General features: G+C 46.5%; 1 protein-coding gene across 1 annotated transcript in view; it reads left to right on the top strand.

Annotated features, from left to right (window-relative positions):
* The window catches only part of LOC139381912 (UBA-like domain-containing protein 1), a 42231-nt gene extending 28767 nt beyond the window's left edge, over positions 1-13464 (top strand). Inside the window, exon 3 of the mRNA XM_071125770.1 lies at positions 8675-13464. Coding sequence (XP_070981871.1) covers positions 8675-9001 — 327 coding nt within the window. The 3' untranslated portion in view covers positions 9002-13464. The remainder of the gene's footprint in view (positions 1-8674) is intronic.
* Positions 13465-14060: the final 596 nt, after the last annotated feature.

Below are 14060 nucleotides of genomic sequence, written 5' to 3'. Positions count from 1 at the left end.
GGTGTGTAACATATAGTGATGGTGTGTAACATATAGTGATGGTGTTTTTACATATAGTGATGGTTTTGTAACATATAGGGATGGTGTGTAACATATAGGGATGGTGTGTAACATATAGTGATGGTGTGTAACATATAGGGATGGTGTGTAACATATAGGGATGGTGTGTAACATAGTTATGGTGTGTAACATATAGTGATGGTGTTTTTACATATAGTGATGGTGTGTAACATATAGGGATGGTGTGTAACATATAGTGATGGTGTGTAACATACAGTGATGGTGTGTAACATATAAGGATGGTGTGTAACATATAGGGATGGTGTGTAACATATAGTGATGGTGTATAACATATAGTGATGGTGTGTAACATATAGTGATGGTGTGTAACATATAGTGATGGTGTGTAACATATAGTGATGGTGTGTAACATATAGGGATGGTGTGTAACATATAGTGATGGTGTGTAACATATAGGGATGGTGTGTAACATATAGTGATGGGGTGTAACATATAGGGATGGTGTGTAACATATAGTGATGGTGTATAACATATAGTGATGGTGTGTAACATATAGTGATGGTGTGTAACATATAGTGATGGTGTGTAACATATAGTGATGGTGTGTAACATATAGGGATGGTGTGTAACATATAGGGATGGTGTGTAACATATAGTGATGGTGTGTAACATATAGGGATGGTGTGTAATATATAGTGATGGGGTGTAACATATAGGGATGGTGTGTAACATATAGTGATGGTGTGTAACATATAGGGATTGTTATGGTGCGTGAATGAGGACCCAAAAGCGAATTAACAAAACAGAGTTACTTTAATGACGAAACACACGTAGGCTCAGATGGACAGGCAGATTCCGACAGGACAGGACAAGGTTAGATGAACAGGCAGATTCCGACAGGACAGGACAAGGTTGCAGCAAACACGACGATAGTCTGGTTCAGGCATGAGTAACACAAACGAGAATCCGACAAAGACAGGAACAAAAACAGAGAGAGATATAGAGGACTAATCAGAGGGAAAAAGGGAACAGGTGGGAAAAGGGGTGACGAGGTAGTTAGGAGGAGACAAGGAACAGCTGGGGGAAAGAGGGGGAGAAAAGGTAACCTAATAACGACCAGCAGAGGGAGACAGGGTGAAGGGAAAGGACAGAAACAAGACACAACATGACAATACATGACAGTACCCCCCCACTCACCGAGCGCCTCCTGGCGCACTCGAGGAGGAAACCTGGCGGCAACGGAGGAAATCATCGATCAGCGCACGGTCCAGCACGTCCCGAGAGGGAACCCAACTCCTCTCCTCAGGACCGTACCCCTCCCAATCTACTAGGTACTGATGACCACGGCCCCGAGGACGCATGTCCAAAATCCTACGGACCCTGTAGATGGGTGCGCCCTCGACAAGGATGGGGGGGGGGGGGGAAGACGAGCGGGGGCGCGAAGAACGGGCTTGACACAGGAGACATGGAAGACCGGGTGGACGCGACGAAGATATCGCGGAAGAAGAAGTCGAACTGCGACAGGATTGATGATCTGGGAAATACGGAACGGACCAATGAACCGCGGGGTCAACTTGCGAGAAGCGGTCTTAAGGGGAAGGTTCTGAGTGGAGAGCCAAACTCTCTGACCGCGACAATATCTAGGACTCTTAGTTCTATGCTTATTAGCAGCCCTCACAGTCTGCACCCTATAACGGCAAAGTGCAGACCTGACCCTCTTCCAGGTGCGCTCGCAACGTTGGACAAAAGCCTGAGCGGAGGGAACGCTGGACTCGGCGAACTGAGATGAGAACAGCGGAGGCTGGTACCCGAGGCTACTCTGAAAAGGAGATAGCCCGGTCGCAGACGAAGGAAGCGAGTTGTGGGCGTATTCTGCCCAGGGGAGCTGTTCTGACCAAGACGCAGGGTTGCGAAAAGAAAGACTGCGTAAGATGCGACCAATAGTCTGATTGGCCCGTTCTGCTTGACCGTTAGACTGGGGGTGAAAGCCGGAAGAGAGACTGACGGAAGCCCCAATCAAACGGCAAAACTCCCTCCAAAATTGAGACGTGAATTGCGGACCTCTGTCCGAAACGACGTCTGACGGAAGGCCATGAATTCTGAAAACATTCTCGATGATGATTTGTGCCGTCTCTTTAGCAGAAGGAAGCTTAGCAAGGGGAATAAAATGAGCCGCCTTAGAGAACCTGTCGACAACCGTAAGAATAACAGTCTTCCCCGCTGACGAAGGCAGTCCGGTGACAAAATCTAAGGCGATGTGAGACCACGGTCGAGAGGGAATGGGAAGCGGCCTGAGACGGCCGGCAGGAGGGGAGTTACCGGACTTAGTCTGCGCGCAGACCGAACAAGCAGCCACGAAGCGACGCGTGTCATGCTCCCGGGTGGGCCACCAAAAACGCTGGCGAATGGAAGCAAGCGTACCCCGAACGCCAGGGTGGCCGGCTAACTTGGCAGAGTGAGCCCACTGAAGAACGGCCAGACGAGTAGGAACGGGAACGAAAAGAAGGTTCCTGGGACAAGCGCGCGGCGACGGAGTTTGAGTGAGTGCTTGCTTTACCTGCCTCTCAATTCCCCAGACAGTCAACCCGACAACACGCCCCTCAGGGAGAATCCCCTCGGGGTCAGTGGAGGCTACTGAAGAACTGAAGAGACGAGATAAAGCATCAGGCTTGGTGTTCTTAGAGCCCGGACGATAAGAAATCACGAACTCGAAACGAGCGAAAAACAGCGCCCAGCGCGCCTGACGCGCATTAAGTCGTTTGGCAGAACGGATGTACTCAAGGTTCCTATGGTCAGTCCAAACGACAAAAGGAACGGTCGCCCCCTCCAACCACTGTCGCCATTCGCCTAGGGCTAAGCGGATGGCGAGCAGTTCGCGGTTTCCCACATCATAGTTACGTTCCGACGGCGACAGGCGATGAGAAAAATACGCGCAAGGGTGGACCTTGTCGTCAGAGAGGGAGCGCTGAGAAAGAATGGCTCCCACGCCCACCTCTGACGCGTCAACCTCGACCACGAACTGTCTAGAGACGTCAGGTGTAACAAGGATAGGAGCGGATGTAAAACGATTCTTGAGGAGATCAAAAGCTCCCTGGGCAGAAACGGACCACTTAAAGCACGTCTTGACAGAAGTAAGGGCTGTGAGAGGAGCTGCCACCTGACCGAAATTACGGATGAAACGACGATAGAAGTTCGCGAAGCCGAGAAAGCGCTGCAGCTCGACGCGTGACTTAGGGACGGGCCAATCAATGACAGCCTGGACCTTAGCGGGATCCATCTTAATGCCTTCAGCGGAAATAACAGAACCGAGAAATGTGACGGAGGAGGCATGAAAAGTGCACTTCTCAGCCTTCACAAAAAGACAATTCTCTAAAAGGCGCTGGAGGACACGTCGAACGTGCTGAACATGAATCTGGAGTGACGGTGAAAAAATCAGGATATCGTCAAGGTAAACGAAAACAAAGATGTTCAGCATGTCTCTCAGGACATCATTGACTAATGCCTGAAAGACAGCTGGAGCGTTAGCGAGGCCGAAAGGAAGAACCCGGTATTCAAAGTGCCCTAACGGAGTGTTAAACGCCGTCTTCCACTCGTCCCCCTCCCTGATGCGCACGAGATGGTAAGCGTTACGAAGGTCCAACTTAGTGAAAAACCTGGCTCCCTGCAGGATCTCGAAGGCTGAAGACATAAGAGGAAGCGGATAACGATTCTTCACTGTTATGTCATTCAGCCCTCGATAATCTATGCAGGGGCGCAGGGACCCGTCCTTCTTCTTAACAAAAAAAAAACCCCGCTCCGGCGGGAGAGGAGGAGGGGACTATGGTACCGGCGGCAAGAGCTACAGACAAATAATCTTCGAGAGCCTTACGTTCGGGAGCCGACAGAGAGTATAGTCTACCCCGGGGGGGAGTGGTTCCCGGAAGGAGATCAATACTACAATCATACGACCGGTGTGGAGGAAGAGAGGTGGCCCTGGACCGACTGAACACCGTGCGCAGATCGTGATATTCCTCCGGCACCCCTGTCAAATCACCAGGCTCCTCCTGTGAAGAAGAGACAGAGGAAACAGGAGGGATAGCAGACATTAAACATTTCACATGACAAGAGACGTTCCAGGAGAGGATAGAATTACTAGACCAATTAATAGAAGGATTATGACAAACTAGCCAGGGATGGCCCAAAACAACAGGTGTAAAAGGTGAACGAAAAATTAAAAAAGAAATGGTTTCGCTATGATTACCAGAGACAGTGAGGGTTAAAGGTAGCGTCTCACGCTGAATCCTGGGGAGAGGACTACCATCCAAGGCGAACAAGGCCGTGGGCTCCCTTAACTGTCTGAGAGGAATGTCATGTTCCCGAGCCCAGGTCTCGTCCATAAAACAGCCCTCCGCCCCAGAGTCTATTAAGGCACTGCAGGAAGCTGACGAACCGGTCCAGCGTAGATGGACCGACAAGGTAGTGCAGGATCTTGAAGGAGAGACAGGAGTAGTAGCGCTCACCAGTAGCCCTCCGCTTACTGATGAGCTCTGGCTTTTACTGGACATGAAGTGACAAAATGACCAGCAGAACCGCAATAGAGACAGAGGCGGTTGGTGATTCTCCGTTCCCTCTCCTTAGTCGAGATGTGGATACCTCCCAGCTGCATAGGCTCAGCACCCGAGCCGGCAGAGGAAGATGGTAGTGATGCGGAGAGGGGGGCAACGGAGAACGCGAGCTCCTTTCCACGAGCTCGGTGACGAAGATCAACCCGTCGCTCAATGCGAATAGCGAGTTCAATCAAGGAATCCACGCTGGAAGGAACCTCCCGGGAGAGAATCTCATCCTTTACCTCTGCGCGGAGACCCTCCAGAAAACGAGCGAGCAAAGCCGGCTCGTTCCAGCCACTGGAGGCAGCAAGAGTGCGAAACTCAATAGAGTAGTCTGTTATGGATCGATTACCTTGACATAGGGAAGACAGGGCCCTGGAAGCCTCCTCCCCAAAAACAGATCGATCAAAAACCCGTATCATCTCCTCCTTAAAGTCCTGATACTGGTTAGTACACTCAGCCCTTGCCTCCCAGATTGCCGTGCCCCACTCACGAGCCCGTCCAGTAAGGAGAGATATGACGTAGGCGACACGAGCAGTGCTCCTGGAGTAAGTGTTGGGCTGGAGAGAAAACACAATATCACACTGGGTGAGGAACGAGCGGCATTCAGTGGGCTCCCCAGAGTAACACGGCGGGTTATTGATTCTGGGCTCCGGAGATTCGAAAGCCCTGGAAGTGGCCAGTGGATCGAGGCGGAGATGGTGAACCTGTTCTGTGAGGTTGGAGACTTGGGTGGCCAGGGTCTCAACGGCATGTCGAGCAGCAGACAATTCCTGCTCGTGTCTGCCTAGCATCGCTCCCTGGATCTCGACGGCAGAGTGGAGAGGATCCGAAGTCGCTGGGTCCATTCTTGGTCGGATTCTTCTGTTATGGTGCGTGAATGAGGACCCAAAAGCGAATTAACAAAACAGAGTTACTTTAATGACGAAACACACGTAGGCTCAGATGGACAGGCAGATTCCGACAGGACAGGACAAGGTTAGATGAACAGGCAGATTCCGACAGGACAGGACAAGGTTGCAGCAAACACGACGATAGTCTGGTTCAGGCATGAGTAACACAAACGAGAATCCGACAAAGACAGGAACAAAAACAGAGAGAGATATAGAGGACTAATCAGAGGGAAAAAGGGAACAGGTGGGAAAAGGGGTGACGAGGTAGTTAGGAGGAGACAAGGAACAGCTGGGGGAAAGAGGGGGAGAAAAGGTAACCTAATAACGACCAGCAGAGGGAGACAGGGTGAAGGGAAAGGACAGAAACAAGACACAACATGACAATACATGACAGGGATTGTGTAGTGATGGTGTGTAACATATAGTGATGGTGTGTAACATATAGGGATGGTGTGTAACATATAGTGATGGTGTGTAACATATAGTGATGCAGAACATCTGATGTCCATAGCCTCTTTGTTGCAAAACTCCCTGATCTTCTCAAAAATATAAGTTTTTCTAGCAGTGTCCAGTCCAGGTGGTGCTTGTACAGGCAGACCATCTATGGGAGGAAGGATGTCGGCGTTGCGCAGCAGCTAAAACCTGGTACCGACTGAGTCCAATGCTCCTTGGTGACAACAACACCAGGCTTCAGAGCATCGAAGCTGTAAAACAGGAAATAACAAAAAGACATTACAACCTTGAACTACATCAATTCACCTCCCAAGTTTAGATAGGAAGAATAAGCTCATACAATTCAATGAAAATGCTAATCACCTGAAGAGCTGGTACTGCTTGAACTGTGGCAGCGACCTGAAATACGCAGTCAGGTGTTGTTGCCAGCCATAGCGTTCCACCAGCACCGTACCATCCTCCAGTCCAACCAGCTGTGGGATGTTGACCCATGTCACCGTGCTGTTCTTCACAACACCAGCAATCTCAGACAAAAGTTTCACTCTTGTCTTTCTGAAGTGCTGTTTGATGAGGCTGAAGCACCAGGCAACTTGGTGTGGCCTGGGATCTGGAAGTGAAGGTCCAGACTGTGTGCTTGTGCATGGTCCGCCAGGCACAATACCAGAGCACAAACTTGTTCTTGTTTTGGTCCCTGCAGTTATCACAATTCAGGTCCACATGTGTTTCCCCAACTCCGTAGTTGGTGAAGAAATGGTGCATGCAGTTGATGACCGCGCTGCTGCCTTTGCTGGATGACATGCTTTCATCAATCAAGTAGTTGACTTGTTGTGGTATTCCTTCACAGCAGACACCAAACAAGCCACACTTGCGAGGAGTTATTAACAATTCCATGGGACTTGGCTGCATAGAGCCAGAAGGATAGTGCATCTGCAAACAACAAAATAACATTAAGATAAGTTCATGAAAAGAAAATGTAAAGTAAAACTTAATAAAAAAAATGTAATGCATCATTGTCAGCTAAGTTTAACTTACCTACAAATGTGCAGAGCTGCAGAACTGCATACAGAAACATCATCTTGGAAACTGGACGTTGAAATAATAACACACAGCCCGACTACACGTACCTCTGGAAAATAGAGAAATAAGGTGAAATCAATAAAAGTAATGACAATCATGTTGGAGGTCAATTAAATAATAAAGACGTGTTGTTTATGCTTTACATACCAAGGTGTAACCTGTGCTTGCTTGGTCTTTTTGATGGGAGGCATTAGACCATTCTCCTTGTATGACTGGTGGAGGAGAGTCAGGCGTGTTCTACTGATGCTGAAAGACAAATTCCAGATACACATATTTTGTCATTTTTATTCAATAGATAGCCGTAATCACCGTCAGACACACCTGGCTAACTTGATGGGTTGTGTAATCATCTGGCAAAGTGGAGTCTTTTTTGTTCAGACATGCTAGCTAAACAATGTAGCATAATGCCAATCCATAGAGTACTAGCCATACAAACCGATTGTCATAGCTAGCTTGGCATTCTGAGATAACATTACTACACACAGATCATAGATGTAATGTTAGCTAGCGAGCCAGCCAGCCATCTAACATCAGCTAGCTAGCTAACAGTAAGCTTTAACTTGGTATTTTGTTTATACCTGAAGCTAGCTAGCTAAACAATGAACCACAATACCAATCCTTAGAGTACTAGCAATACAAACCGATTGTTGTAGCTAGCTAAAGTTAACCAAATAGGTTCAGACTGCAACCCCTTTCATTAAATAATAAGTCCTGTATCGTTTCCTTTTTGTTTGTACAGCTTGCTTGGTCCGTTGTTGTGTCAAGTCACTCTGGTTCACACTGACTGTGTGCAATGCCATAAGAATCAGCTTAAACTTTAGCCCCCACCCAAACTCTGACCATTTTACTCGCCCTAGCAGAGCTGGTTAGGCTGTTTTCATGTTCTCCAGAGTGTTGGTGACTGTAATTGTTCTCCTGGCAACAATTTAATTACGCTTTTTTGCCGTGTTTACTGACACCAGCCATATCCAACCGATGTTGAGCGTGTGTACATTCATCAGTTATTCTGCGCTCTGGCACACTCGGACAGAGTGCTCTGACACAGTTGTTTGTGTTGACATTCTATTGAAATGGATACTTGCATAGTGGAGTCTTTTGTTAAGTTTTACTACGCAATAAAAAAAATTATAAGCAGCGTTAGACAGGATTACCTACACATGCTGACCAGCTCAAATAGACAGAAGCATGCTATACGGCAGACCAGTCCAAACTCTCAGCGTATGGGGCAGCGGGTAGCCTAGTGGTTATAGCGTTGGTCTAGTAACCGAAAGGTTGAAAGATTGAATCCCCAAACTAACAAGTTAAAAATCTGTTGTTCTGCCCCTGAACAAGGAAGTTAACCCACTGTTCCCAGGCTGTCTTTGAAAATAAGAATTTGTTCTCAAGTAACTTGCCTAGATAAATAAAAATTAAGGCATTTGAAAATTCACAAGGCATTTCTGCCCAAAAAACTATTTTGATTTTAGAGTTCAAACGGCTCTCCTGTGAAGTATTGACCATGACATACGCCTAGTTTCCTGAAACGTGTCACACACAGTGATGGTGTGTCACACACAGTGATGGTGTGTCACACACAGTGACGTTTATGAACAGTATGGGCTCTTCCTCTTCTGTCCCTCTAACATCTCTGTCTCTCTCCTCCAGATGTGCACCCCAGCTAACACACCGGCCACCCCACCCAACTTCCCTGACGCCCTCACCATGTTCTCCCGGCTGAAGGCCTCAGAGAGCTTCACCACCAGCAGCCCCATGGCCTCCATGGCCACCTCTCCCCCTCCTCCACACGATTGCTGGGGCGTGCCACCGCCCCCCATGCCCATGAGCGGCCCACAGGGTCAGGGACTCTGGATTCAGGGGACGCCACCCTCCCACCCCGCAGCCTGGCCCACGGGGGTTACCATTAACCCCCACACCCACCAACACCCGGCCACCGAACAGAAGGCGAGTGTGGCCATGGAGGCCGAGAGATGAGGGGCCAGGACTGGACGGCCCTGGGGGGAGGAAGGGAGAGGGAGGGATGGGTGAGGAGGAAAGGAAAGGTGAAGGTGTCTCTTTCCAATTGAGGATGGGAGGGTGGAGACAAAGACAGCTACGTAAACCAAGAAAAACCAAGCAACATAATGTGGACATTTCAACAAAAGGTGGAGAAAATGATTCAAATAAGGAATCAAAAGGAAAACATTTTAATGGAAAAAGCAGTGCACACACTTAGCAATAAGAGAGCAACTGAAATCTTTGTTAGTTTGTTTTTCTCCTCTCTCAGTAAATGTATAGATAAGACAAAGAAATGTATGGCACTAAAGGTAATCACCATCATGCTGATGTTTTCTGACATTTAAAAGGCAGCAACTGTTCTCTTGTTCTTCTTCTTTTCTTTTTGTCTGTCCATCCAGTGTTTCCCCTCTACTGGGGACCTGTGATAAGATGTGTTTGTGTTGCATGGAGAGAGAGAATCTGTCCATCCAGTGTTTTCCCTCTACTGGGGACCTGTGATAAGATGTGTTTGTGTTGCATGGAGAGAGAGAATCTGTCCATCCAGTGTTTCCCCTCTACTGGGGACCTGTGATAAGATGTGTTTGTGTTGCATGGAGAGAGAGAATCTGTCCATCCAGTGTTTTCCCTCTACTGGGGACCTGTGATAAGATGTGTTTGTGTTGCATGGAGAGAGAGAATCTCTCCATCCAGTGTTTTCCCTCTACTGGGGACCTGTGATAAGATGTGTTTGTGTTGCATGGAGAGAGAGAATCTGTCCATCCAGTGTTTTCCCTCTACTGGGGACCTGTGATAAGATGTGTTTGTGTTGCATGGAGAGAGAGAATCTGTCCATCCAGTGTTTTCTCTCTACTGGGGACCTGTGATAAGATGTGTTTGTGTTGCATGGAGAGAGAGAACCTGGCAGTGTAATGTTTTACTCTAGTATTCTCAACATGTGTCTGTGTGCAGTGTAACTGTCACGCACACTTACACACTCAACTAGCGAGCAGAAGAAACAGTGACATAGTTTTCATTACCCATCGGAAGGTGGAACTCTTCTTACCTCACCTGGTGGTCACCTGACTTTTTTCAGCCTATCAGGGATTCTCAACTGTTTGACAATGCAGAACATTTTTTTAAAACTGATTGTAATTTTTCAACTCTGGTATTTTGTCATGACGATGACACTGTTCACTGCTATAGCTTTCCTTTCCAACGAAGGGTGATGCTTTACTATTAACCTGTTCTGGAAGATAGAACTGGCCACTGCAATGGTTTTGCAGATTTGGGTATTATATACAAATCATGGTTTGATATATTAAAGTTCATGTTTTTCTTGGTGGGAGGGATGGGTGGGGTTTTGGAGGATTCGAGAGTGGGCGGGATTTGTTTATGTTGTGTTTGGGACGAGCCAATCGGAGAAGCTAAAAATAAATCTACAGAAAAAACAGACTACTATAAATACATTGACCATTTGTAAAGCAGATCTTGACACTTTGCATGAGGGATACTGTCTTGTAGCAAACACTTGAAACCGAGACGTGTTTCTGGCTGTTGGCGCAGGGGATACTACATGGTTTATCCCTCTGATTTATCATTTGTATAGCAGCATAATACAACTGGTTATGATCACACGTGTACTGTGATCCTGCCTATAGCAGATTATGTAAAGCATTGATTAAGACAATATTCACATGCAGGGTCAGCCCCGTTCAGTTTTGTTGTCCTTGGGTTATTTCAATTGAATAAAGAATATAAAATAAACCCAGCTAGAAATCTTTGTTTATGTAAGTTCTTTTTTTAGGCAGAACATTTTCAGGAAAATATCATTATAATTCTGAGTAAACCATCTTTAATTTTACTAAAATAATGTTTCAGTTCATCCCTTTTCCATCATTTTTGTTTGAATCTGGGAATCTTGGGATGGCCTATACCTGATTGGTTTCTCAGTGTATGTTTCCCCCTGTGTGACTGTATTACCATTCCCACAATATTTGTGGACTACCTGATAATTAACTTAGCATTTTTTGTGTTCCTAAATAAATATTGTATGTCAACCTACACAGTATTATCTCTCTTTAGTTGTGACTGAACTGAATGTAGCCATCAGTTGGTGAAAGATATAGAGATAGATTTAGAGAAGAGATGGGTAGATATAGATAGAGAAAAGAGTTGAGGGAGAAAGGGTGAGTCAGCTTGGGTGAATCTAAATGTGTTAACCGTGACACAGATCGACACGCCTGGCTACTCTAGAGATGAACAGGGATTTAATCCACCGGTCCAGTGTCAGACCGAAGTACTCCTAACTCTAGTTTAACCAGTTGACTACTGTCTGTCTGTTGGTCCCTCCAGACTCTTAACTAGTTTAACCAGTAGACTTGTTTACGTGCTGCTGTGCGGTTTGTTGCTAACCTTACTTTGCTACCTGCCAACTTTACGGTTTTTAGTTACCGTTTATATTTTTAGTTTTTCCCTCGCTCGACTTTTTTCATTCAACTTTTTCACCCCGGACGCTTTATCTGGACGTGGTTCGTCAGGACCTCCAACAGCCGAAGCTAAGTAGTAACATTAACATGATGCCTTCTAATTGCAGTCGCTGTACTCCTAATATACAGGAGAACGGTCGCCTTACGGCGAGGATAACTGTGCTACAAGCCCAGCTTCAGACACAATAGTTATGCAAGGGTAATTTGGGAAAGGACACTGTGGGAAAGGACACTGTTTCAGCGTCTGTGCAACCAGTAAGTACAGATAGTAGTTTAAATCCCCTCGCACAGTCCCCGCAGCCGGACAATTTTCTCATGGCTTCTGGAAGGAAATGCTGTAGGAATGCTCAACCGGTGTCGCTCATTCAGCCGACAGAAACATTAAATCGGTTCTCCCCATTAAGCAATGGGTTGGAGTCAGAGGCCGAGCCTTCTCTGATCTCTACTCCTCCCGTTATGGGGTCTGAGACGCCGAAGCCTCCCACCATTAGCTCTGACAAATTGAAAACCCTAGTCATTGGCGACTCCATTACCCGCAGTATTAGACTTCAAATGAATCATCCAGCGATCATACACTGTTTACCAGGGGGCAGGGCTACCAACGTTAAGGCTAATCTGAAGATGGTGCTGGCTAAAACTGCCGAGAATAGGGATATATCGTTATCCACGTCAGCACCAACGATGTTAGGATGAAACAGTCAGAGGTCACCAAACACAACATAGCTTCAGCGTGTAAATCAGCTAGAAAGATGTGTCGGCATCGAGTAATTGTCTCTGGCCCCCTCCCAGTTAGGGGGAGTGATGAGCTCTACAGCAGTCTCACAACTCAATCGCTGGTTGAAAACTGTTTTCTGCCCCTCCCAAAAGATAGAATTAGTAGATAATTGGCCTTCTTTCTGGGACTCACCTACAAACAGGACCAAGCCTGGCCTGCTGAGGAGTGATTGACTTCATCCTAGCTGGAGGGGTGCTCTCATCTCATTGCTACGAACATATATAGGGCTCTAACTCCTCTAGCTCCACAATGAGATAGGGTGCAGGCCAAGCAGCAGGCTGTTAGCCAGCCTGCCAGCTAAGTGGAGTCAGCTCAGCTATCCCATTAAGACCGTGTCTGTGCCTCGATCTAGGTTGGGCAAAACTAAACATGGCCGTGTTCAGTTTAGCAATCTCACTGGAATAAAGACCTCCTCCATTCCTGTCATAATTAACTAATCACTGATCAGAATCTTGATGTGATTGGCCTAACTGAAACATGGCTTAAGCTTGATGAATTTACTGAGTTGAATGAGGCATCACCTCTTGGTTACACTAGTGACCATATCCCCCACTCATCCCGCAAAGGCAGAGGTGTTGCTAACATTTACGATAGCAAATAAAACATTTTTAAGACTGGGTTTTCATCTTTTGAGCTTCTAGTCATGAAATCTATGCAGCCTACTCAATTACTTTTCATAGCTAAAGTTAACAGGCCTCCTGGGCCATATACAGCATTCCTCACTGAGTTCCCTGGATTCCTATCGGACTTTGTAGTAATGGCAGATAATATTCACATTTTTGGTGACTAATTTTCACATGGAAAAGTCCACAGACACACTCCAAAAGGCTTTTGGAGCCATCATCGACTCAGTGGGTTTTGTCCAACATGTCTCCAGACCTACTCACTGCCAGTCATACTCTGTCCCGTGGAATAAATGTAGTGGATCTTAATGTTTTTCGTCATAATTCTGGACTATCGGACCACCATTGTATTGCGTTTGCAATTGCAACAAATAATCTGCTCAGACCCAAACCAAGGATCACCAAAAGCCATGCTATAAATTCTCGGACAACCTAATGATTCCTAGATGCCCTTCCAGACTCCCTCCACCTACCCAAGGACGTCAGAGTACAAAAATCAGTTAACCACCTAACTGAGGAACTCAATTGAACCTTGTGTAATACCCTAGATGCAGTCGCACTCCTAAAAACAAAAAACATTTGTCATAAGAAACTAGCTCCCTGGTATACAGAAAAAAACTGAGCTCTGTAGCAAGCTTCCAGAAAATTGGAAAGGAAATGGAGCTACACCAAATTGGAAGTCTTCCGACTAGCTTGGAGAGATGGTACAGTATCGACGAGCTCTCACTGCTGCTACATCATCCTATTTTTCCAACTTAATTGAGGAGAACAAGAACAATTCAAAATGTATTTTTGATACTGTCGCAAAAAGCAGCATTCCCCAAGAGAGGATGGCTTTCACTTCAGCAGTGATAAATTCATGAACTTCTTTGACGAAAAGGTCATGATCATTAGAAAGCAAATTACGGACTCTTTAAATCTGCCTATTCCTCCAAAGCCCAGTTGTCCCGAGTCTACACAACACTGCCAGGACCTAGGATCAAGGGAGACACTCAAGTTTTTAATACTATATCTCTTAATCATGGCCTCTAAACCTTCAAGCTGCGTACTGGACCCTATTCCAACTAAACTACTGAAAGAGCTGCTTCCTGTGCTTGGCCCTCCTATGTTGAACATAATAAATCAAATCAAATCAAATGTATTTATATAGCCCTTCGTACATCAGCTGATAT

The sequence above is a fragment of the Oncorhynchus clarkii genome, chromosome 23 (genome assembly GCF_045791955.1).
Source record: "Oncorhynchus clarkii lewisi isolate Uvic-CL-2024 chromosome 23, UVic_Ocla_1.0, whole genome shotgun sequence".
In the NCBI taxonomy this organism is placed as follows: domain Eukaryota; kingdom Metazoa; phylum Chordata; class Actinopteri; order Salmoniformes; family Salmonidae; genus Oncorhynchus; species Oncorhynchus clarkii.
The sequence above is the reverse complement of the archived record's forward strand: the minus strand, read 5'-3'. Positions and strand labels throughout refer to the sequence as shown.